The 27,126-nt window shown below is 45.0% G+C and overlaps 1 protein-coding gene across 2 annotated transcripts in view; it reads right to left on the bottom strand.

Moving 5' to 3' along the window:
• Positions 1 to 4,524: 4,524 nt before the first annotated feature.
• LOC311226997 (CMP-N-acetylneuraminate-beta-galactosamide-alpha-2,3-sialyltransferase 1-like) overlaps positions 4,525 to 27,126 on the bottom strand; it is a 120,813-nt gene continuing 98,211 nt past the window's right edge. The window contains exons 4-8 of one of the 2 annotated variants that reach the window (XM_084312490.1): positions 25,181 to 25,360; positions 11,352 to 11,397; positions 11,006 to 11,125; positions 5,775 to 5,870; positions 5,367 to 5,487 (exon numbers count right to left, since the gene is read on the bottom strand). In XM_084312490.1, the coding sequence (XP_084168616.1) occupies positions 5,799 to 5,870; positions 11,006 to 11,125; positions 11,352 to 11,397; positions 25,181 to 25,360 (418 nt within the window). In that variant the 3' untranslated portion in view covers positions 5,367 to 5,487; positions 5,775 to 5,798. Of the gene's footprint in view, positions 5,488 to 5,774; positions 5,871 to 11,005; positions 11,126 to 11,351; positions 11,398 to 25,180; positions 25,361 to 27,126 lie in introns of both variants that reach the window. The other variant, XM_084312489.1, reaches the window with a different exon arrangement.

Raw genomic sequence — 27,126 nt, 5'->3', positions numbered from 1 at the left:
TAAAGGCGTCAGCTAAATTACTACTTGATAAGGTGTTGTGTCAGCCAGGGAACCCCCACTGAGAAGATTACATGATTCCATAATGGTGGAATAATTCCATCTGCAGGTGGGCAGATGACAGATGACGAGGGGCGGAAATCCTGTAGACTAGAGTATAGTCATTATTATTATACATGATCTCATTGGGCTAATTTCTAGTCAATGAAACAACAGTGAATATCCCCATTGTTTTGGGGACCCCCTGGGGGGGGGGTATGCAACCAAATGAAAGACAAAAGTAAAGTAAAATAACGGTAATTTGAATAAATGGATAAAGCAAGTGACGTTAATGTTATATACAGTTGATACATTTGCTGTCCACCAGGTGGCAGTGTCTACTCAATGAACAATGTAGTGTAGCTATGCCTACTACAAAAACCTACTATGCACTGCAGCATGTGTTTAGTACAAGGTGGCAAACCAAAAAAAATAAAAAAATGAATGTAATATATTTATTTTTACATTTTTATTTGACAGATTGATAAATAAATGAAATAAATTATGTCTCAATACAATTTCCATCTGCAACAGAGAAAGAAGATGAAGAAACGGATGAATGAGCAACATATGAGTCATTTCAAGCCACGTGTAGCACAGAATGTAAAGGAGGGACAGTATGCGTGTTGCTGATTACCCAGACTTCTGCTTCCACACAGACACAGGCTGCGATGTTGATGGTCAGAGAGGGTGCTGCTGCTCTTCAGTTAGTCGGATATATGACAGGCGATCAATATTCATCTGAGTGGAAACAACACTGTTCAAAATGTAGCAGTCTGGGTGAAATATACCTGTGGTCATGAGATTCTCAAAAGCAAAATCTTTGTTGTTGTTGTTGTTGTTGTTGTTTTTTGTTGTTGTTAATTTAACAAATGATCCCTTACAAATGCTGCAAATGCTTAGGTTTTACTGTATATCATGCATATGATAACCTTTAAGTTAACATTCATAGATATTATTGATAGCAACAGTATTTACGTCCGATAAAGGTGATAATCCAATGTTGATTATGTAGGTGGTATAGTAATAATAATAATATTAACAAATTATTTTGAATGGAACAATTCATCAACTTATCTTATAACCTGTCCTAAAAATGCCACCAAAGGCCAAAAGTGTGTCTAAGGCACTAATTTGGTCTTGGAGTGACGATACACTGGGCAACTCTTTTGGGCAACATGGGCAATGTGTTTGCCAGCAGGACATGTGAGACAGATGGTCAAATAGACAGAATCTTTCCTGGCAAGAAAAGTTGACTGAACCAACTTTGTGTGATGCACTTTAAAAGTCAACACATTGGGATCCACCGGTCAGTTTGAGTCCTTAATCACCAATCATTCCACCCCAGTCTGCAGTTGTTTTAATGCATTGATGTTTTCTTTCTTTCCTTTCTCTTGTATTACTTTTGCACTTATTGTATATTCATTGTATTTATGTATTGTATATGTACTGTCGACAGCACTGTAAATGAGGACTTGCCCTCAACAATCTATCGAGATTCAATCAAGATTGAATGAATGAAAAGAAAGTCACCCAAAAGGATGCCCGGTGTATCACCACCCTTAGAGAATGTATACTATCTTGTAATGTATGCAATGTAGCAAACTACTAAATCTATAAGTGGTTTGTAGTAAACTAATAAAAGTTCAGACTTGATGTTCCCATCCTATATATACCTTGATCATGTAAAACAGCTGTGACTTCAGTTGCATCATTAGTGGTTATGGACAAATGATATACAGTATAGATGCTTCAGCACAATCAATGACACACACACACACACACATATATATATACACAAACACACACACACACAAATATATATATATATATATATATATATATATATATATATATATATATATATATATATATATATATATATATATATATATATATATATATATATACACACACACACACATACAAATATATATATATATATATAAACACACACACACACAAATATGTAAGGGATAATGTATAGCTACGAGGTCATTGTCGCAAAATAATTGACAGACACAGAGTTTAGAACACTGAGGCGCCTTGCCGAGGTGTTCTTTAAACATAGTGAAGGTCAATTATTTTGCGACAATGACCGAGTATAGCTATACATTATCCCGCTTCTTACATGGCTAACTTACTAACAATATACCTAATTCATTTTACACCATCGACAAGACGAGATCAAATGCAGACGCAGTTCTGTTCTGTCGCTCTGCTGTCATCGCCGGCAGCTTCGCCAGCAGCCGGCAGGTGTGTCTGATTGCACTGATGCAGTGTGTGTCAGTGGGCTTGATTGCTACAGCTGCGCACAGCGGTCATTATTGCTCGGCAGAGGTCCGTTATCGAGTAATAACGGACCTCTGACGAGCGCTATTGACCAATCACAATCAAGCATTTCGGTGAATGTTAAAACGCCATGTAATAAATATATATAATTTATTGTGCTGCGGCATCTATATGGGACAGGCCTCTAATTCCTTTTGCTCAGCAGAGATGGAGAAATATCCAGACATGTACCACCAGTATGTATACATCAAAATAAAAATTATTTAATTATTACCACTTCACTGCACCAGATCCCCAGTGGTGCTCAGGAAAAGATGCAAAGACTGAGCTGCTGCTCTTTCCATTAATGCAGTGATTCTATCAGCTTGGACGCCAAGATTGAGGGTAACCTGCTAGATTATATGAAATGTGATTAAATAAAGATGTTGGCGACGTAGTGGCTCAGAAGGTGAAGCATCTACTGGTTTATATCTATGAGCTTTTCCCTCTTAGTCAATTATTCAATTCTCAAGCCACATAACATATACATGTACAATAAAACGCTCCAATGGCTACCAGATAAACACTTAATATAGACCAGGCTTCTAATTGAGACCTGCCTTTATTTGGGAGAGGCATCTATTTGGGATTTGCTTTTATTTGAAGTTTTACGGTGTAAACATATATATATATACATTTGAGTGCTGTGCTACTGGACACTCACTGCACTTCCCTCCATAGCCAAATGGTATCAGCCATCCTGTTCATATTGATGTACGTAGTACTTCATGTAGGAGTGATATGGATAGATCTGCAGGCCGGCTACATTTAGACCGTGCCTCGATCTGCTGTTGCAGCCCGTGGAACAGATCTACCCTCGCTGTTGATGCCTTTAAGTCCAGAGGCTCAGAACACACTTTTATTCGCTAGCATTTGGATCCCCCTGATAGGGTATCTCGTACCTGTGCCTATGATCTGTTGTTTCTAATGTGTTGATTTGTGTCTATGCACTGTTGTATGTATTGATGCCTATGTGAGCTCTTTCTGTTTCTATTGTTTTTCTTGTTTAATTACTACTGTACCTGTCCTGGCACGTGCACAGATAGGACCCAAGGGGGGCTTGAGCCCCTGCCCCTCAAAAAGTGCTGCTTTTTTTTTGCAATTCATTTTATATCTGTATTGTACTGTATTTATGTTAAGCCGTTCTGTGTTTCAAACTATTAATAAAAAAAAAAAAAAGAGGGAAATGTATGATACGTAGTATGCATGAAAAAAAAAAAAGAGAGATAGGGCTGTTTGGTATTGGGCTCATTATGAAAGAGATAAAGAGTGATAGGGCTGTTTGGTCTTAGGTTCAGTATGAAGGAGATAAAGTGCGTTAGGGCTGTTTGGTTTCAGTATGAAGGAGATGAAGAACGATAGGGCTGCTTGGTCTTGGGCTCATAATGAAGGAGATAAAGTCGGGTTGGGAAGGCTGCGTGTCGTGAGTGCCTTTTTTTGGTTTGTGCCCCTGCCCTGCTAATCTGTACAGCACTTTGGTTAAACGTGGGTTGTTTTTTAAATGGGCTTTATAAATACATTTGACTTGACTAGATACTGACTGTTGTCTTATTGCCGTCAATGTACGTCATTTGTACCTCTTTGTCATTGTACCTTGTTTGCCTATGTGATTTTCTGCACCAGGCACCAAGACAGATTGTTATACATTCATCGTTATTTGGTGAATCACTGTATTGAGCCGAATATAAGATGACCATCTTATAGAACCATATAGGCTATATTTAAATTATGACTGATCACTGTGATCTTAACATTTAAAGGATAATCCCTCCTCCTTGGTTAACTTAGCCTTACTAACTCAACCCTCTGAAACCTACTGATTAGGGAGTGGATCAGCCAACATTTATTTGGTTTTCAAAGGCCGTACTGGGCTTAGCATTTAAGCTAGAGCCAAGCCACTGACATCATATGAATCTTGAGATTGCAAGGAATCAACTGATGTGCAATTCTATGGGCTGCTAAGAATTTGTGGTTTCTTTACCATGACACCTCCAATCTCTAGAACGCAAATATAAGGCCACCCCCCCCCCCCCCCCCCCCTGCTGTTCAGGGTGTAAATTGCGGGGGGAAAACTAAATCATGACATCACCATACCACTAGGTGCTACATGGAACCAATGGTTTTGCAAATAGCAGTGAAGAGACATTTAGGCGTTCAAATGGTTCTTCAAATAGTAAAGGGTTTATAAAGCACAATTTAACTGACAAAAGAACCTCTGAAGAACTGTCATTCCTCAGAAAAGCCGTTCTCTACAACGTCTACACAGTCTATAAAAACTGGTGCGGCATACATTATGTCAACAAAACCATAGTCTGTATTCATCCGCATCCATGTTTGGCATCATTAGCAAATATATCTTTCTTGGCTGGCCACAATGTTTGCACAGAGTTATCATCACAACGATGGTACAACTGATTGACATGCTGGTTGTAAGTCCAAGTCTTTATAGGCGTTCGTCACGGGCAGTTTCCTGTACGCAACGCATCAGGGAGATTCTCGTGTCACTCTCAAGCTGGTCTTATCTGTTTCCCATCTAAAGCCAACATTCCACCGTGAGAAAGGTCAACATTTAAACACGCAGAGGCAAAAGCAACAGTCCCGTGTTATTCTTGTCAATAAAATGGCACAGATATATCAAGTAATATCAATTGAATTATCCGTCATGTTGTTTTTCCTCCCCTTCTGTTTTTGTTGCGCTTAATGTTCTGGGAGGACCAAAGGAAAGTTACTTAGCCGTGTAACTTTTGGGGCGGCTAACATGCTGGGCCCCATGGTCGGTAAACGTAACAAAGGGACAAAACGGATGAGAAAAAAGCGGGAAGAAGAACAAGGCTGGTACACATCTCTCTACAGGCTGTTGAGAAGCCACCATTAGTCCTCACATCCTCTTCACTTCCCCATGACCTGCGGTGGCTTCCTGGTCCTGGGACCGTTGGAGCAGCATCATCATCTCCCTTTAAACATTGTGATTTTGTGTTTGTCGGCCAGCAGCAGCGTGACGTTGTATTCGTAGTCTCCGTCGTGCACCCCGGTGTGGCGGAACGCTCCCGCCAGGTGGTTCTCCTCCCAATAGTGATGCCAGTTACCATACTGGTCTGCGCCAAATCCATACACGCTGACCTATACGGCACACATGTAAACACAAAGGAGCATGTCATCAAATACTCATCATAGAAATACTTGTTTCATTTTATACTGTTTTCAAGTATTGCTTTCATTTGATACTGTTGCCACGTAGTATTGTTTTAATTTTATACTGTTAACATTTAATTGTGGTTCTGTGTCGTTATGGCTTGCTCAGCACCTGTCTGCACTGTACTTCACTTCGTGCACGAGCACTGAATAAAAAATTCCACCATGTACCTTTACATCCCAACATCCGTCTGACCACACCCCCTTCCGCTTACCTTCATAAGCAGGTGTGTGGTCACCTACTCGCCTCCTTCTTCACTTTCACCACAAGGAAGTGCCTTCGGTAGATCCCCACTTGACGAGGTTGTTAGCTGAAGAAAGTTGAGACGTGTTTACATTGTGCTTATTTTTTTCTTCTCTCATAAATATTCGATAGAAAAATCTAAGTCATAATGTCTACTTCGGAGTGTCGCAGAGCCACTCTCCACCAGCGGTTCTCCATTTCCGCCTCCGTCGTGCGTCCTGGTGCAGGGCTGTTGCCTCTCTCGTGGTTGGCAGCCACGCCCGGTAGGCGTCCGATGGGTAGTTTGCCTCTCCAAGGAGCTGGTGCACCGGTGCCGTCGCCTCTGCGATGGCCTGGTCCTGGCTCTGGTTCCTCTTCTTCCGGGGAATCGTCCGCTGTTGAGAGGCCGGTTCCTTTGGTTCCCGAGGATTTGAGACGCAAACCTTTTGCGTCTGCTCGCTCCCATCGCAAGATGGTGGCTTGCAGACGCGAACGGCCTGGGTTTGGTGAGTTGCTGGAGCCCAGTGAGGATGCGTCAGTCTCTACCTGCCCGATGGAAACAGAGGATTACATGGTAGAGGCGGACGGGTTCTTATTTGAAGGCCCGGTGGAGACATGTATCCCGCCCGTCCAGGTAACACTGGAGGGGGGTGAAATGTCTCCTTGGGGTGCCTTGTTTGAAGATGTTGGAGAAGAACCTCTGACTCGTCGGCAGGATGCCCTACTATCAGCCACATCGGAGTGTGGCTCCTTGACCAGTAGAAGCCTGCTGTATGTGAGGGATGCGGGCTCGGTGGAGGAAAGTCTGCAGGGGGAACTGCGGGCTTTGTTTCCCAAGCTTATGGCGGTGGCGGCAGTCGCAAATGGGGGCCTATGTTCGTCGGGGCCAGGTGGTGTCCCACATCATTGGCCTCACCCCCGCCTACGTACAAGTTACGCGGGTGGCGGGTTTGGTCGAAGGTATGAGAGAGGGCGTGCCACGGCTTGATAGGCCAATGATGTCCGGAGGTGGTGGGGGAGCCGTTACGCAAGCCGGTTCCTCAAGGGAAATCGGCGAGGCGGTTGGCTTACTGGAGCGACCAGTCATTTATCGCCGGAACACAATCTCTGGCTGCCGCGTCTAACATCGCGCAGCTGGCAATATTCATGTCCGGGATTTTGACGGGCGGCATGGAGCTGAGTGATGTACAACATGACCAGCTCACCCAGTCGGCAGGAGCTATCCTGCATCTGACTCAGCCGCAGGCCATAGCCGCTGGGAAAGTGCGCGCCCTGGCAACTCTAACCCAGCGCCACCTTTGGCTGGAGCAGGCCTGTGTGCCGGAGAAGAAGAGGATTCCACTTCTGACGGCACCCCTCTCCGATGCTGGACTGTTCGGGAAGGCCCTGCAGTTGATGACCTCGACGTGCAGAGAAATGCAGGAGGAGCGCTCTGTGCTCCAACCTCATTTTCCCCCTCCCGACATCGCCGGTGGAGTCAGACGGCTGCCACGTTGTCGAGCTTCCTCCGCCGTGGCTGCTGCTGCTACCACCGCCACTGCTGGCCCTTCGAAGAAGGCCAGGAGGAGAGAGGGCACCGCCGCTGCAGCCGGCCCATCTGCGCCTGGAGGAGACGGTAGGGATCGTCGTGACCAGCCGCCGATTGTCTACCGTCCCGCCGGGGCTGCCCGGGGTGGCAAATCCCGAGCGGCTCGAGGCGGCAGGCGCCGCTAGACCCAGTGACTTTTTTCCCCTGCGGTCCCCTCTGTTTACCCCTCCCCGGCCCTCTCATATACTTTTGTTCAGAAATAAAAAGTCCCCTCTAAAGGGGGACTGTATTTTTTGTTAACAAACTGTGTGTTTCTTCACCAAACATATGATGAGGTTGCAAAGTGTGTATCTTCACTAGTATGCATTGATAGGAGTGTTACGTTCGTGTTATGAGCTTAAGCAAGGTCTGCAGCCTACACTCGGTTATAGAAAGGTTTTCTACCTCGGCCTGAGACTCCACATGCAGGTAGAGGCTAGTTGTATGGTCTGTTGCTTACACAAGTAATGTTGAGCTACAACACTGTTGTGTTAGTTGCAGTAATGCTCGTATGAACACGTACCACGGCCCAGCCGTTCGCTCTCTCTATCAGTGTTTTTCTATGTACAACATGGATGCGGGTGTAGGATTCACACACACACGCGACTTGGTTTTGTTGTAAACCCTGTTCACAGTTATCTGTGGGTAGCGTGCATTGTATTAGCTTGCGCTATTTCATTAGCATTCTACCGAAGGTATCATATGCTAAAGTTGTTGTTGTGCAGAGGGGAAGGGCTTGTGAGGGGGTACCGAATAAACCACTCCTTCCCTCTTCTGATTGGTCAGGGGGGTTTTACTCATCTCCTGTCAGGCCAGTCAGGGCCAAGCCGTTAGGCGACTTGGCAGGGAGGGGGGGGGGGGGGGAAGGGTTGCCCTGACTCTGCTCCTATTAACAGGCGTTGAGTGTTGGGTTTCCCCCCATCATAGCACACGTCACTACGCACGTTGCTGTTGACGATGGCTTCCGTGAGTTAGATCTGTACGTACGATCTATTGTTGTCAAAGTGTCGGGATAGAGCGTAGGACTTACGGGTCCACTACGCTCGATTTATGTGTAACTTGAGTCGGTTGGTCACATGACTCGAAGTTACCATGGCTTTTTCATTCTATGACTCACGTGGCTCTCTGAGGAATTTCAGTCTAAAATCCTCTGTGGTAGGGGTGACTGGATGTAAAAATGTGAACAGTTTTTACCCTCAGCTGTGTCAAATGGGATTCATGTCAGTTGGTGCTTCCTTCTTTTTAAATAAAAGAGTGTGGAGTATAGGAAGCACCACACCCTTCTTGTCGTTTCTCCCAGGCGCCTTGGGGATTCAATGAAGGGTCTAAATAGCCTATTCATTGATGTGGTTGTGTCCCGACACATGCATGGTGCTAGCTCGGGGTGTTTCTGTTAAGAATCATGCGGGTAGCTAGTACGCCTTGGTTGCTTGTTGTTAAAACGGCGTTTTTATAAAGCAACTGGGATGGAGGTTTTGTCCTCTTCCGAGAACCTGTTACTGGTTCTCGACGGATTCTCGTTCATATCTGGGGGATGATAACGGAATGGATCTGAACATAGGTAGAGGGGTCTCACGCCCTTGGGGTGGGCCACCGAGCGTGGTTCACACCGGCCCGTCTGGGTGGCGCCCTCTTTTCATGTTTTAGATCAACACGCATATCTGCCCCTTCTCCTGGAGTAGGCATGTCGGCGTGGTTAGGGCACGGGACTGGTTCTGGTCATGCTGGTCCAGGTCAGTTAACCCGTTTGTCCGCCGGGGATGCAGATCTGCTGTTCTGGTACCCTGAGGGACTTGGGCTTTTTTCAGGGGGAAAAAGGCCGGGTCGGCCCGGGGCGTCACAAGGTTAGGCGTTATCGAGACCCTTGTTGGGTACTCTTTTGTACCTGGCACTATCATAAGGGGCTGGTTCTCTTCTCCGCACCTCTCTCACGCATGGCGGAGAGAGGGCTGTTGGGGTGGTCTTCTGGACCTCCTCTGGTAACCCTGTGTGCTTCCCGAGCCGCCGGGCCCGGTCCGAAGTAAAGTTTCGTTGATACCGTAGACCTGGGATAACCCCTTTTTCTTGAGGGGTTATAGGAACAACCACCGCATATGGTAACGACAGGGTGGTTGATTCCCTGGTGTGTTGGAGCAGTGCCAACTCCCGGGTTGTCCGGTTGAGTGTGCCCCTGCACGTTCATGACGTCTGCCAATCATGTCAACGCCAGCATCCGCCCCTTCCGCCGGGAGGGCTGTTTTCAGCTGACTCCTTTGGCGCCTGTCTCGTCCGCAGTGCTCCAGGCTCAGGTTACAGCCTGTTGCCTGGTTTCCCCGGTACGCTGCCTGCTTCCGTTGGTTAACCTTTTGAGTGCTTACGGCCATGCTGACTGCCTGTTCTGCAGGGTCAGTATGCCAGGCGGTGTGCTATTGGGGGGAAAGGGCCCGCTCTTGGAGGGGCCTTATCCGAATACGCTGGCGATGTGGGGGGCGGTGTCACTAAGTGACCACCTGGTGGGGTCTTGATGCCTGGCGTCATTGACCTCTCCGGGCCCCCTTTTTTCAGGGGATCCAGTCCCTTCAGTGGGTCTGGGTCTTCCTTCGCGCTCCACTGCTACGGCCTTGCCACGGGGTTGGGTTTGCTCTTGACCCCGTGATTTTGGGGGCAGTAACGAGGTTGTTCCTTCGTTCGTTCCCGGGTGGCATGCGGGTTGTGCGTGTGTGTAGTCATGGGGTCAAGCCACGGTCTGCTCACCCTGTGCGTTGGGTTGCTTGAGTGCCTCTTCGCACGGTCGGATCCGTCGCCCTCCCGTGAACCTCCAATAGGGGGGGTATCCTCCATTAGGGAGGGTCGGGGGGGCTCGGTCCTCCCCGGTCTGATGGTTGTGGGGGGCCTCAGCGGGGTACATTTGTCGGGCTATGGCTCCCGCTCAGCCCCTGTTGCAGACAGGTGCTGAGCAAGCCATAACGACACAGAACGAAGGGTTATGTATATAACCCAGTTCTGTGAGTTATGGTGCACTCAGCACCTGGACGCCGCTGCGGCCCTTGATCTCGCCTTGTGGTGAAAGTTTGGGAAGGAGGCGAGTAGGTGACCACACACCTGCTTATGAAGGTAAGCGGAAGGGGGTGTGGTCAGACGGATGTTGGGATGTAAAGGTACATGGTGGAATTTTTTATTCAGTGCTCGTGCACGAAGTGAAGTACAGTGCAGACAGGTGCTGAGCGCACCATAACTCACAGAACTGGGTTTACATAACCCTTCGTTTCATTTTGTACTGTTAACATGTAGTATTGTTTTAATTTTGTACTATTAACATGTAGTATTGTTTTAATTTTATACTGTTAACATGTAGTATTGTTTAAATTTTATACTGTTAACATGTAGTATTGTTTTCATTATATACTGTTAACATGTAGTATTGTTTTCATTCTATACTGTTAACATGTAGTATTGTTTTATGTAGTATTGTTTTCATTTTGTACTGTTAACATGTACAGTAGTAGTCTTTTAATTGTGTACTGTTATCATGTAGTATTGTTTTAATTGTGTACTGTTAACATGTAGTATTGTTTTCATTGTGTACTATGAAATGTACCTAATTTCAAATAAAAAATGCATTTTTATAATATTAACTTTAGAACATTTGGTCTAATAACTAGTTTCTATTGACTTACCTCATCACAAATGTGAATAGCAAACAATAAGCTGAGGAAGCCGGTAGAGGGATATCGTCCATGACTCTCAAGCCAAGTATCATAGACATACTTAAAGAAGGTAGGGCTGTAAATCAACACCTGCAAAGCATCACAGTTATTCCGTTACCAATTATTTTTCACAACCCAATATATTTTATTTACTCTATGTGGACTAATTATTCACTTTGCTCGAATTCTCTAGCCACACATTAGCAAGTAAAGATGTGCACATTTCTCATGAACAGTGGTCGGTGAATTGCAAATGAAAAAGAAATGTATGCCTTTGCCGATCTGTATGTATAAAGTTGAATGAGTTTTGACTCACCTTATCTTTGTTTGCCTTTATCCTGGGTATAACCGGTATATATGTGCTGTAATGATAAAGGTTAACGTTACACTCCAAAACTAGACTGATATCATGTCAAAGAATAACTGGTAAACCATGTAAAATGTGCGTATTGCAATATGTTGGAAGTCAGCATTATGTTGGAAGAAGTCTGCATTATGTTGGAATATCTGAATTGTCTCAACATAATGATCATAGACTTAAAAAAAAAAAATCTCCATCTGAACAACTAATTTAATCTTAAACCTGCAGTAGGTAACTTCTTTTAATTTACATTTTGTTTGAATTGATTTTGTTTGAAAAAGAAAATCATTCAAAAAAAGGTTGTCACCGATGAGTATACAATACAGTAAGGTAATGTGAAACAATTTCAGTAAACATAGCCGCAATACTGATGTAGCCAGACGGTGGCTGAGAATGTAGCCATGCAGCAGCCTCTGTGGTTGATAACCTGGTTTGATTGAGGGATGAGTTGATTATCTTTTGTGCTAAGGGGGTGTGGAGAAGACACTAGTCTCATCTGGGGTCAGGATGTATTTGAGTATTTGTTAATGGAGTTTGAGCATTTTAACTGAAGTGTCATTGTTTGCTCATGATTGAAGCTTGTAATGTTTTAAAATTATGTGTATGCGCGTATACATGCAGGGTGCCGTGCTGTCTTGTATTGATGGTACAACTGATTGACATGCTGGTTGTGAGTTCAAGGTGGTGACAGGATGTCTTGTCCTCTGTGTCAAGGTCTGTGTGTGGTGTGTAAGTCACTTAAGGTGCTTTTGTGTGTATGTTCATGTTTATTTTGCCCGGTGGAAGTACTGTAGCTGTTCAGTGTTCTTTGGGATTTTTTTATATAACTCTGTATGATATCATGTACAATAGTGCTGTATATGCCGTATATATAACATTTATATATATCTGTACATACCTGCATATAATCCTTTTTACATATCTGTAGATACTATATATATTGATTTACCTTACCTTGCTACCTCTCTATCTTTTTTTTATGCTTGCTTATGCCTGTATTTTTTACTGTTGTGAAGCACTTTGAACTGCAACCTCTGTATGAAAAGTGCTATACAAATAAAGTTATATCTGTGCATATACCTACCCTTGCTGGTTATGCTGCTGACCAGTATGACTTACTACCATATTGTCTCTATGACGACTATACCTGTATCACTGTACACATAATACTACATCTGATTAGTACTATACTCAGTAGTACTCATTTATATATTCTATACCCAGTTTAATCATCTGTACATTGTATATTACTATTGCACTTTACTGTTACATTTGCACTCTATGACATGGCTATAGCAGTTGGAGGAAGGTATGGAATTGTACTCAGTCATATCTATTGCAATAAACCATGGCACTCATTTAGTAAATTGGTTTTCTGGTCATTTGTTCATACTATATGCTTTTCATAATAGACTGGTTATAAATAAATAGGGGGTTGTCATACAACTGCTTCAGTTAACACTGGCTGTTGCCTTCTGAAAGTTTGAGCATGGCTCGGGGACACCGTCAGTGAAAAGGCTGTACATCATTGGCTACCGGGGTTGTCAGTCACACTCATGTGTGAGCAGAGAAGGCATTCTGGCCTATGGCGTAACCCTTAGTGTTCAACATCCCCCACTACCCTACAGCCCCCTTATCTTTTATATATATATTATATTCAGTGTTCATTATTTTAATATTACTATTCATCATTCTGTGCCGTGCCTCCCTGGGATAAATAGTGTGATATACGCCGTGACACTCATGTGTGAGCAGAGAAACACGATCGTGGGTCACCCACCTTCTTGAAAGTTACCTATGGCAGCTTTAAAGGTGCTATAGTTAAAACCTTATGTAGACTAATAATTAACATCCACAGAGCTTTTAGAAAGGTGCAGAATAAAAGTTGCTTGTGTCACGGGTGGGGGTGTGTGTGTGTCTGTGTGTGTGTGTGCTGATGGACCTGCTTGACCCTGAGAGGAGGACACGCCCCAGTGATGGTCTTGTGAGGATCTACATGCGTACCTGGCAGGGTGTCAGGCAAGTGCATATGCAATATATGTAGTTATGGTAATTTCCTATAGCCGTGCCGTGCTATGCTGTCCATTCTTCCCTTGTCAGATGAAGTCCATGGCGTTCCAGTGGGAGGAGAGGAGCCGTGACAGCCGTCCTACTGATGTGGTGATATGCGCTGGAGTAATTGATATCAGGCAAGTGCAGAATGGTAGCAGGTGTGTGTATTCATTGAGCGTGGGATCTACCCATGGGAGTTCCCTCTCTTACGTTGCAGGCGTGTGCCGCTGGAGGGAGCAGCGGATTGGCTGGCAGGTGTGTAGGGGCGGTGCCATGAAGCCCCGGGAGATGGTCAAAGGGGAAATGTGTTCTTGACAGCAGCAGAATGAGAGTCGGGAGGTCGACACCGGAGGACGCTGATAGGTTTTATCTTAAGTTGATAGGTTTTTCAGTTCATATCTTATATCTAAAGGCACCCTCGCTGTGTCTGTGTCTCTCACCACATCTGGAAGTCATTGTCCCCAGTCCCTCTCACACACAAACACACACACATAGCACACATCCATCTTCACAGTCCCTCTCACACACAAACACACACACACACACACACACACACACAAACACAGACACACACACACACACACACACACACACACACACACACACACACACACACACACACACACACACACACACACACACACACACACACACACATAGACAGATGCACACACACACACACACACACACACACACACACACACACACACACACACACACACACACACACACACACACACACACACACACACACACACACACACACACACACACACACACACACACACACACAAACATAGCACACACACACAAACGCACAGACACACTTACAGATGAACACACACACGCACACACACACTCACATACACACACATAAGCACAGTCCCTCTCACACACACACATACACACACACACACACACACACACACACACACACACACACACAAGCACACACACACACACAGACACACATGGACAGATACACACACACATAGATTTATGCCTACACTGAATTACCTCGAACTTTCGATAACCTAAGTATGGTAGCACTTTATAATAACACCCATGTTATAATACATTTATAAGGTATTTGTAGATAATGAACTAATCATGAACAAACCATTTATATACATTCATAAATGATTATTAAATCATTTATAACTATATTTGTATAACATTTACAAAGTATTTATAACGCATTAGTGGATAATGAACTAATCATGAACAAACCATTTATATACATTCATAAATGATTATTAAATCATTTATAACTATATTTGTATAACATTTACAGATTAGTTCTACATTATTTATAACTCATTATCAACATTGTTTGTACTTGATTTGTTCATCATTAAATAATGTTGTTTAATGTGTAGTAACACATTTGTAGATGCTTTGAAAAATGGATATGAAAAAACGACTATACTGTATCTCCATTTATTTTTCATGTTCAACAAATGATTTGTTAAGACATTCATAAAACATCTATAAATCATTTGCAGATGCTATTGTGTGCCCTAATCTAAAGTGAAGCCTATTCATCATTAACAAATGTATAATACAGTTAATTATTTGTTTACTTTTTCATCACATGTTACAAATGTTGTAGACGGCTTTCGGATACACCCTTCTTTGTGACATCAAACAGTGACAGAATTAGGACTAAAGATAAATGCAATTTTATTAACATATAAAATACATGTGCATGATATAGTGTAACATGGGGGGGGCACTAGGACCCAGGAGTACCCTAGCCAGGTATTGAAGAGTATCTAGAGAGGAAGTCTCATGCGAGTGAGACTTGACGTCACGTGTGTTGCCGTCTGTTTGAATGGAAGCACGATACATGCAGAACCAAGTTATCCGTGCTGCTCCTGCCCCACTCTTTTAATAAGGTATGAGCAGGTTAAACACCTTTTTTGTTGGTAAATCTATTCCATCATTTCCGACCTACAAACAACTCTTATATGTTGTGTAGACGTACTTGATGTGGTGGGCGCTAACGTTACATTTGTTCCTAATGTGTGCTCAGTGCTCAGTATATTGTGGTATGTGATGATGACACGACACACAAGAGTAATAATTATTTGTATTTTCAGGCTGTATCGGCGCCTATACAGTCTGAAAATACAAATACTTATTTGTGTCGTGTCAAACTGCCTCTCTCTTGTGTATCGAGAATACTATTGAAAGTGTGCATTGTGACTCTAAACCCACGCCCGTGGGACTTGGCTTTTGTCTGATTGTGCTCTCCCTTGCAGGCGGGAGGACATTACGATACGCCTTCGCTTGGAGTACACTAAATCCCCGTTGCAGACAGACCGTTTTTTTGCCCGAAGGCGTGAGGGCCTGCGAGAGCGGGAGGGAAAGGAGACCTCCCGGTCCTCACCTTCGGGCCCCGGTCTTAACTATCTTTTTGTATGTTTGTAACCCAACGCTGCTACTGCCCAAACGTATAGGCTAGGACGTGGAGAGGAGCATTCTGGCCTATGGCGTAACCCTTAGTGTTCAACATCCCCCACTACCCTACAGCCCCCTTATCTTTTATATATATATATTATATTCAGTGTTCATTATTTTAATATTACTATTCATCATTCTGTGCCGTGCCTCCCTGGGATAAATAGTGTGATATACGCCCAGGCTTTTGCTGTGAAGTTGAGAAAGTGTGTGGGGATACTTTGGACGAATAGTGTGATAGTGTCCAGACCTGTGTGCAGTGCAGCACCTTCCCTCACGTGTGTAGTGTTTTAGGGGCAGGGCAAGTAGGTGGGTGGGAATAACAGCTGGGGGGGGTTGACCTATAGTGCAGGGAGCGTCTCCGTTCTTAACTACCCTTGGCCTAAGGGCATGGTATTTTAGTTAGTCTAGTAAATTTCTATTTAAATAAACGTATGAATTCATGTGCTATATATCATATTTTGTAATAAAGTGTTACCTATTGTATCTCAAACATTCTCTCCTTGTCTTGCTTGTGGTCTTGGGGAAATCTGGTATGGGATGATCAGCTGAGCTCTTTGGGAAAGTACACCCGTGCGATTGCACCTCCTAGCTGTAGACTGGGGTACTTTCCATTGGGGTTCTGGTGACATTCTTAATGTTGGCGGGTCCAAAATGAATGTTGTTGTTTACATGTATCCCCTCTCTACTTCCTATTTCCCCCACGTGGAATGCACCTGATTGGATAAAGGTGCTGCTAGTTGAGACACGCTGAAATGATCTGTCGTTCTATTCATTCCAATGAAACTGCCTCTGCTGCTCGTGACATAAAAGGTATCCTCAGGGGTGTCCTACCTACCAGACACCAACAGCCAAGAACAGCAAATGTAAAAACATTCATGAACTGCATATAGGTAGAATCACTATTGTGTATATAATTGGCGATATACATTTATAGTATGGTGGTGTAGTCACTGTCGCCTCACAGCAAGAAGGTCCAGAGTTCGATTCCCGCTTGGGGACCAGGTTTCCACGATGCCAGGTACCCAGGTGGGGGATCTCCCAGGCCTTTCTGTTTGGAGTTTGCATGTTCTCCCCGTGCTCGCAAGGGTTCCCCCCCCTCCGATAAGAGAAACCCAATGGAAAAACATGCACAACAGATCGCGTCCCTGAGGAAGACAGGGAGGAGCACTTGGATTGGTCCCCGGGCGCGGCCCTCGCCGACGCCCTGTCTGCTCCTGGCAGCCCCTGGGGGGAAGGACGACGGGATGGGTTAAGAGCAGAGCTCAATCGCATCGGCGACCCTGAAAGACAATTGCATGTGTGTGTGTGTGTGTGTGTATTCCTCTGTGTGTCTGTGACGTCCATTGCATGTCGTTGTGTTGTTGTATGCCGAATAAAGACTTCTCTCTAAAGAGGTCCTGCATTATTATATATTATATGAAAATGCTTGAGATGAAGATGGAGATTCCTTGCAATGTAAAACAGAATTGGTTGTTTTGTTTGCACCAGAGTAATATAGACCTGTTCGCTGTTTACAAACATACCGCGTTCGAGCCAATCAGCAATACCAACTGAGTCATGAGATTTAGTTACCCTGGACCTGCGTGAGCTGCTGCGCCAAAAGAAGTACAACGGGGCTCTATGGAGAAACCATGACACTCCCCGGACTAAAAGTTGTTTCAAACGAAAACGTCTGGATGTCATTTAGCCAAATCAGCATGGCTGTGAGTGTGAGTCTTTCACCTTTTACATATCTAGCTTTGGCATTGTTTAGATCGCTAGTGTCTTTCTACCTGCATATATATCTGTGTCCACTAGAGGGCGTTCTAGGCGAAGACACTCAGGAGTACTACCAGGTGACGAGTATAAGTAGCTGTGTCTCCTCCCCCTTCTTTCTCTCCCCCCATGTCTCTCAGTGAGAGAAGACCTGTAGAACTGCTGCTTTCCATGTGAATAATAAACCACGTCGATTAAGGGCTCAAGATAGAAACCATGCCTCTTGACCACATTATTGTCACCCTATAGCCGAATTCTGCTAACAGGGGACCCTGATGTAAACAAGACGAAAGTCTTTCTCTGGTCCGCATCCCCTTAACAATTGTGTGTATTGAGCCCTACTGTATTGTACCAATTCTGCAATCTGTTAATACAATTTTCAATCAATCAATCAATCAGGCATGGCTAACAAATGCAAATATATTGAAGTTTGCCCCGTTGTTCTGACCAGGATTAGGTTCCTTTCTGCCTCTGGTCTGCGCGCGCATATTTGTCATGACGTCGTCTGCGAACAGGTCTATACAGTATCATCTTTCTATATAAACACCACCTGCCAGAGAACAATAATAACGTCCTTATCATTGCTTGTTGAGCCATGAAAAAGAAACCCGAGTGAGGACCTGTTTGAATAGACGTTACAACCATTTAGTTTGCATTATGCAAACATTATGTGTTTAGAAGAGTTGCGATTCAGACCAGACCAGGTGCCAGGTGTATAAACAGTGTGCTGACGGCTGGAATAATTTTACACACACTACGCAGAATTTGGGTGTTTAAGAAAACGACATTTAAAATGACAATGTGCTTTACTTCCATACAAAGTATACAGCGTGTACGCAGACTTTAGAATGAGTAATATATGGGATGATAATGTAATTTGTCTGTTCTGCTTCTGTCATTTTATTTATTATTATTTATTAACTATGTCCCTTACCTCTTTGATGTCTCTGTCTCTGTCTATTTTATTTTATTTTTAATATATATATATATTCCCCTTTCCCTGTTACCCTTCGAGGGGCCCTTTTGTCCTCCAGGCCATCATTGTAAATAAGAATTTGTTCTTAATCCCTTAAGCTTACCCCCCATTTTGCAGAAAACGAAATCCATTTGCATAATTTTTTTGCTTTATACTTTATACTTATAGCACATACATGAGTCTGATCTCTTTTGAAAGGTAACATTCTGAAGAAGAATCACATTGAGTGCTAATGTATTAGAGAAACAGAGGTTTGAACACACTGAAATAAAAGTCCTTACTTGACCTTCCTGGTTAAATAAAGGTTAAATAAATCATTATGATGAGATACTACATTTATGAATATATTAAAATCTCCAGAACTGTTGCCAATTATAGCAAGGCTTACTAACACTATTGTCACTGTAGCCTATAGGTATAATTGTGACGTGTTTCCAAATAACATGATTCTCGATTTGTCTAGAGTCTACCTTGAATATTCATTAATTCCTTGAGAGAATTGTGGGCTGAAATTTGATATCTTGATATCCATATTGGACCATAATTATTGTAAATCTGTTGTACATAATGGTTCTAGGTGCCATGGGTTTATTACTGTATTATGTTGTATGTCTTGTCTTCAAAATAGAAACCAACCAATACGCAGATAAAACTGAATGACATACAACCCAGACTGAGTTGTTACGGAACAACAGTATATGACGTTCATTCAGTCAGGGGAAAAAAAGCTTATTCTGGAATGTTAATGTCAGAAGTCTCAATTTATCAGCTTCATGTGTATCATTTGATTTGAAGTGTTTTATATATTAGCTATGTTCAGCCTGGCTGGGGCTAACCATGGTCTTGCATGGTATGGTATGGTATGGTATGGTATGGTATGGTATGGTATGGTATGGTATGGTATGGTATGGTATGGTTGGGTTTGCGTCTTCATTGCGTTTCTTGTAAACTCTCCGGTTGCTAGGCAACCTTTCAAAATGCACCGCAACAACTGTGTTGCAAAAGCTAAATCATGATGATACAATAGTCCCAGTCAGGTCTGGCCAGGTTGTGAAAGGTGACCGTCTCAGCCGGGGACCAGCCAGGTTCTAAACACAATGGAGACGCTCACTGTGTGCCAGACAGGCCACAGCCCGGCTCAACCCTGGCTAGTGGAGACAAGGCACTAGTGCACACTCTCAGAGCACAGCCAACTCTCAGTATGTTGAGGGGGCGTGGCTTAGTGCACCCTCTCTGAGCACAGCCTGCTCTCAGTATGTTGAGGGGGGCGTGGCTTAGTGCACCCTCTCTGAGCACAGCCTGCTCTCAGTATGTTGAGGGGGGCGTGGCTTAGTGCACCCTCTCTGAGCACAGCCCACTCTCAGTATGTTGAGGGGCCGTGGCTTAGTGCACCCTCTCTGAGCACAGCCTGCTCTCAGTATGTTGAGGGGGGCGTGGCTTAGTGCACCCTCTCTGAGCACAGCCTGCTCTCAGTATGTTGAGGGGGGCGTGGCTTAGTGTACCCTCTCTGAGCACAGCCAACTCTCAGTATGTTGAGGGGCCGTGGCTTAGTGCACCCTCACTGAGCACAGCCAACTCTCAGTATGTTGAGGGGGGCGTGGCTTAGTGCACCCTCTCTGAGCACAGCCAACTCTCAGTATGTTGAGGGGCCGTGGCTTAGTGCACCCTCACTGAGCACAGCCCGCTCTCAGTATGTTGAGGGGGGCGTGGCTTAGTGCACCCTCACTGAGCACAGCCCGCTCTCAGTATGTTGAGGGGGGCGTGGCTTAGTGTACCCTCTCTGAGCACAGCCAACTCTCAGTATGTTGAGGGGGGCGTGGCTTAGTGCACCCTCTCTGAGCACAGCCAACTCTCAGTATGTTGAGGGGGGCGTGGCTTAGTGCACCCTCTCTGAGCACAGCCTGCTCTCAGTATGTTGAGGGGGGCGTGGCTTAGTGCACCCTCTCTGAGCACAGCCAACTCTCAGTATGTTGAGGGGGGCGTGGCTTAGTGCACCCTCTCTGAGCACAGCCTGCTCTCAGTATGTTGAGGGGGGCGTGGCTTAGTGCACCCTCTCTGAGCACAGCCTGCTCTCAGTATGTTGAGGGGGGCGTGGCTTAGTGCACCCTCTCTGAGCACAGCCAAATCTCAGTATGCTGAGGGGGCGTGGCCCTCTGTTCATTGACAGGAGGTGTAAAGCATGTATCATATTACATGAAGCTTTCAAATGTAAACAAATTCATGGGACCGAGTGTGATTGGTTGCTGTGGGAGATTTACACAGCTGATATATCCTTTACAATTACTGACAACTGACTGACGGGCCAATCAGGGTAACCGAGTAGATGATGCAATGTTTTCAGTAACTACTATATATTGGCCATCTGAAATGGTTTGATTATGATGACAACCAGGAGCATAGTTTCTCTCAAGGGGATTTATTCATACTTCCACAATATTCACAGCTATAACATGTTGGGTAAGTTTACATCGACATGCCCTCTGTAAAATATTCGCAACCCGATTGAAAAATCATGATTTTCATAGTACCAGTTCTTTAATATTTAATAAGTTATCCTAATGGCTCAGTGGGCTAAGGCGCATGCCACATTATGTACAATGTTGTGGGGTCTACTCTAGCTCATAACCTGTAGGCATGTACCCCCTCTCTCTACCAACTTTCCTTTCACTAAAGAAGCAAGCTACTGATGTTTAAAGTCAGCCATTGTCAAATGATTCTGAACTTTAAAGCAACACGCAGACATTATGGGAAAATACTGTCTTCTCCAGAGTCGGACAAGATTTTCGATACCAATTATACTAGCTTAGCTTATCCGTATCCGCTTCCATTAATTTGTGCTAATGGAATCTATCTTATTTTTTTTATCTATTTTTTCTCCCCCCTTTTTTCCCCCGTATTTTTCTCCCATCCCAATTTTTTGTCGTTATGCCAATTCCCTTCCTGGTCGTTGCGCGCATTTCCCCCCCACTTGCCGGCCTGGGGGCGTGTATACCTTCCGCAACGGAATTCGGTTTCCGCGTTCCTCTGATTGGCCGCGACCGCCACGTGACCCGCCCACCTATCCAGCGCTGCCGCGGCAGCCAGATCGAGCGGCCGCGGACTTGCTCGCTTCCTCAATTTATACGCATGGAAGTATTGACTGAATGAATGAATGAATGAATGAATGATGAAAACTTTATTTAACAGATTGCAGAATGGGTACAATACAGTACGGCTCAATACACACAATTGTTAAGGGGATGCAGACCTGAGAAAGACGTTTGTCTTGTTTACATCAGGGTCCCCCATTTTCAATTCATATAGAACGACTACGCCGTAACAAATCATTAAAAAAATATACCGTTAACTGGAATATGTTGTGCCTTTACACATATGTTGGATTATGTAATTGGTTTGTCATGACAAACAAATAAAAAAATCGCGATTTACCCACTGGCTACAACAACACACAGTGACTGCATGTAGTCACTGTGTGTTGATGTTGTAGCCACCTCCTCAGAGGCAGGCGTACTAAGCTCCCCCTTAAGCTCCAGGAGAGAGGGGAGAGGCTGAAAACCCGCAGTTCTTGCCCGACTGATTCATTCATTCATTCAGTCAATACTTCCATGCGTATATATTGAGGAAGCGAGCGAGTCCGCGGCCGCTCGCTCTGGCTGCCGCGGTAGAGGCAGCGCTGGATAGGGGGGCGGGTCACGTGGCGGTCGCGGCCAATCAGAGGAACCCAGAAACCGAATTCCGTTGCGGAAGGTATACACGCAGCCTGGGGAGGGTTGAAGACTATCACATGCCTCCTCCAATACATGTGGAGTCAGCCAGTCGCTTCTTTTCACCTGACAGCGAGGACTCTCACTGGGGGAGTGTAACGTGTGGGAGGATCACACTACCTCCCCCAGATCCCTTCCCTGCTGAGCAGGCGCCCGACCGACCAGTAGGAGTCGCTGTTTACAACGACCAGGATACATACCCCACCGGCTTCCCACCCGCTAACACTGCCAATTGTGTTAGTAGAGACGACTGACCAAGCCGGAGGTACCGCTGACAGCTGGATTCGATCCCAGTGTCTCTGTGGTGGTAGGCGAGCACTTAGTCCGCTGCGCTACCCAGCCGCCTGTCTGACTCTGGAGAAGACGGTAAGCTCATTTCCCATAACGTCGGCATGTTCCTCTAAGGGGTTGGTGGAGTCATTCTCATGCTCATGCAGTTTTATACTTTTTTTCCCGTTTAGATTCTCAATTCCTCAAACGAGATGGAAAACGAAAGCAATTATTACGACGAAGCAAAGTCGCCGCAAGCGGATTTAAGCCCTAACATTTGTTGTGGGGCAGCAGTGGAATTGCTATCATTATAGCGCATTCAGTTTACAATTAAATTATGCATGCTGATTGCTTTGGCATAACTGGGAGAGAATGGTAAGACTTTGGCAAGAGAGTGTCTCAGGAAAATCATCCGGCCCTTGATTATTTGACTCTTCTTTATTACTGTTGCCGTCATCATGGTCACATGCTTTCTCTTCCCCTGGACTTCACCAACCCGTGACCATCAGCAATCAGTGAGGAATATGTTTAATCAGAAATGCTGGAAGCATGGGCGAATATCTTTTTATTAATATTAGCAAAGAGAGAAATATGCACTGGTCACAGGTTATTCCTCCTTTTGCTGCATTTAAAAGTATGATCTCCGACCACTGTGTCGACTTTTTAATTGTTTATTCTTATTTATTGTGCCTGTATGTATGACATTGCAGATGAACTGTGTCTTGTTTTGTAAGCTCGTCGTCGTCGCTGTAAATGAGGGTAACCCCAGTGTCTTACGAGTTGAAATAAAGGTTTGAAATGAAAATGTAATTAAATACATACAAACTTGTTATTTATCTTAAGTGATTTATCGATCTTGGATGTATTTATATTTGAGCGGAGAAAGAAAAATGACTCTTTCACCTTGAACTGCATGTAAAACCGTTTAACCCTGAAAAGTCTATCCACTGTTTTAGACATCTGGCACCACGGTTTAGGTGAGGACTGGAGTGTGGCGGATAGAAAGCAGAAGGATCAGGGCAAACATGAAATTATCCTTCCTTCTTTCCTCCCTCCCTCTCTTTCTCTCCCTTCCTTCCTTCCTTCCTTCCTTCCTTCCTTCCTTCCTTCCTTCCTTCCTTCCTTCCTTCCTTCCTTCCTTCCTTCCTTCCTTCCTTCCTTCCTTCCTTCCTTCCTTCCTTCCTTCCTTCCTTCCTTCCTTCCTTCCTTCCTTCCTTCCTTCCTTCCTTCCTTCCTTCCTTCCTTCCTTCCTTCCTTCCTTCCTTCCTTCCTTCCTTCCTTCCTTCCTTCCTTCCTTCCTTCCTTCCTTCCTTCCTTCCTTCCTTCCTTCCTTCCTTCCTTCCTTCCTTCCTTCCTTCCTTCCTTCCTTCCTTCCTTCCTTCCTTCCTTCCTTCCTTCCTTCCTTCCTTCCTTCCTTCCTTCCTTCTGTAGTGGAAAATGTGTATAACGGGGGGGAGGTAGGAAAGGGTTAATATCGGATGAGGGGTAAAGAATGTGTGTTTTGGGGATAAGTTCAAACTTCCAAGGCCTGTTGGTTTGCCCGGAAAGGGTAAACAACCAGGGGAGGACAGGTGGTCAGATAAGGGGTCGGCAGGACCTCGATGATTCCGGGAAAGGGAGATGAGTGGAAACATCATCATATCTGTCATGTCGGGGCGGGGCTGGGGAAGGTATTATCTCTGGGCACGTAGAGTTGGGGAGGCAGAGTGTTTATTTTTCGTTGTGGTGCCGTCTGGTAATCCATAGACTACCTTCCTTCAACCTCTTCTGTTAAACTTCTTTTCTTGAATAAATTACACACCTGTTAAAATTGGAAACAACGTCTCCTGCTGTGTCAAATACAACCAAGCCACAACCCTTCCTTCCTTCCTTCCTTCCTTCCTTCCTTCCTTCCTTCCTTCCTTCCTTCCTTCCTTCCTTCTCCTTCCTTCCTTCCTTCCTTCCTTCCTTCCTTCCTTCCTTCCTTCCTTCCTTCCTTCCTTCCTTCCTTCCTTCCTTCCTTCCTTCCTTCCTTCCTTCCTTCCTTCCTTCCTTCCTCCCTCCCTCCCTCCCTTCCTTCCTTCCTTCCTTCCTTCCTTCCTTCCTTCCTTCCTTCCTTCCTTCCTTCCTTCCTTCCTTCCTTCCTTCCTTCCTTCCTTCCTTCTCCTTCCTTCCTTCCTTCCTTCCTTCCTTCCTTCCTTCCTTCCTTCCTTCCTTCCTTCCTTCCTTCCTTCCTTCCTTCCTTCCTTCCTTCCTTCCTTCCTTCCTTCCTTCCTTCCTTCCTTCCTTCCTTCCTTCCTTCCTTCCTTCCTTCCTTCCTTCCTCCCTCCCTCCCTCCCTTCCTTCCTTCCTTCCTTCCTTCCTTCCTTCCTTCCTTCCTTCCTTCCTTCCTTCCTTCCTTCCTTCCTTCCTTCCTTCCTTCCTTCCTTCCTTCCTTCCTTCCTTCCTTCCTTCCTTCCTTTGTATAGAAAAGATGACCAGAACCCAACAGCACGTTTACATGTAGTTCTTCATGCACTCACTGTTTGATGGTGCCGGTGGTTAAAGCACTGATGATCCACTGAAGATCCAGGGTTTTGAAAGGGATCAGTACCAGGCTGGTGCCGTTGTCCAGGTCTATGGCACTCTCTGGGTACATGACATGGTGGGTAGTTCTGCCCCCCACATCCACTTCAAACCCAGAGGTGGGCGCCTGGTTCATTCTACCGAGAGGAAAACAAGAGCAATAGTCTTAACAGAGGCATCGGCTGCTCGTCGGAAAACGCCTCCCTCTTGGAGGAGCTGTTGGAAACAGGTTAATCTGAAAACGCCTCCCTCTTGGAGGACCAGGGTCAAGGTTAAGGTTAAGGTTAGGGTTAAGGTCAGGGTTAGGGTTATTAAACATGTTGGCCTTCTTCACCCTTTATAACATAAACTTTGTACAGCTCAGCTCAACCATCCAGTAGAGGTACCTTTTGTATACCTATACTATTGGGAAGTAGTTGGCTTATGTTTTCCTATAGGCCTACAGTATCTGCCAAGGGTGTTTATTTAGTAAATTAATCACGTGATTTGCAGTACTGGGGTGGTTTTCACTGGGTTTGACACCAAAGCCAATCCGATATTGTGAAGGAGTAGGGGGGGGGGGGGGTAACTGTTTTCAATTACGTTTTCAGGCATCTAAAACATTAACTCAAAACAATCAATGCCCTTTCTGTGAACCCGATAAGCACAACAATTATAGTTTAGCAGGCTATAGCGTCCCCTCTCGTTTTGCCAAGGCACACTGGCTTCAAGTTGGAGCAGTATGACTAATGACCTGCTAAATAAATCGAATGCAAACGGGTAAACAGTGGCACTTGGCGTCCGCTCCACTCAGTGGGCGGCCGTAACACAGGCAAGTGATGAAACAAACAGGGGATGGTCTTCCAAACCGAACAGTATTTCCGCCCTCAGTACCAAATGTGACTTGTTAGCTACATAACAGATTGACATTTATGTCTGAACCTGGCAGGGCTTAGAAGGATCAATTGGACTCAGGCCTGCAGGCTAGAATCGCCGATGACAGTTCTATAGGCCAAGCTCTGGCTTGATCAGCCTGACCCCCGAACTACACCGGCTCCGTCTAGGAAGTCTGAGCTGCTGCGGATCGAATCGATTGACATTCTCAAACTTCGCCCTCTTTTTTCTTCCTGGCTTGTCCGAGGAAATGTTCCGACCTCGTGATACGCTCTGACCTCATGATACACTCTGACCTCATGATACACTCTGACCTCATGATACACTCTGACCTCATGATACACTCTGACCTCATGATACACTCTGACCTCATGATACACTCTGACCTCATGATACACTCTGACCTCATGATACGCTCTGACCTCATGATACACTCTGACCTCATGATACACTCTGACCTCATGATACGCTCTGACCTCATGATACACTCTGACCTCATGATACGCTCTTCTGACCTCATGATACGCTCTGACCTCATGATACACTCTGACCTCATGATACACTCTGACCTCATGATACGCTCTGACCTCATGATACGCTCTGACCTCATGATACACTCTGACCTCATGATACACTCTGACCTCATGATACGCTCTTCTGACCTCATGATACACTCTGACCTCATGATACACTCTGACCTCATGATACACTCTGACCTCATGATACACTCTGACCTCATGATACACTCTGACCTCATGATACGCTCTGACCTCATGATACACTCTGACCTCATGCTACGCTCTGACCTCATGATACGCTCTGACCTCATGCGGTGCCCATGTTGCCTGGCAAACTAGAGGCATGAATGACAGCAGCAAACGCCTGTCGGACCAGTACAGCGTCCCTTACAGAACTCTGACGGGACTGATCGACGCATCGCTCACGTTACATTTCCAGTCTGTAGTTTCGGGGGTCGACTACCTAACGTCATTGTTTCAGCAAAACCTTTTCTAACCTGTACTTTCACAAA

Source organism: Notolepis coatsorum (genome assembly GCF_963971535.1).
Source record: "Notolepis coatsorum genome assembly, chromosome: 4".
Lineage (NCBI taxonomy): Eukaryota > Metazoa > Chordata > Actinopteri > Aulopiformes > Paralepididae > Notolepis > Notolepis coatsorum.
The sequence above is the reverse complement of the archived record's forward strand: the minus strand, read 5'-3'. Positions and strand labels throughout refer to the sequence as shown.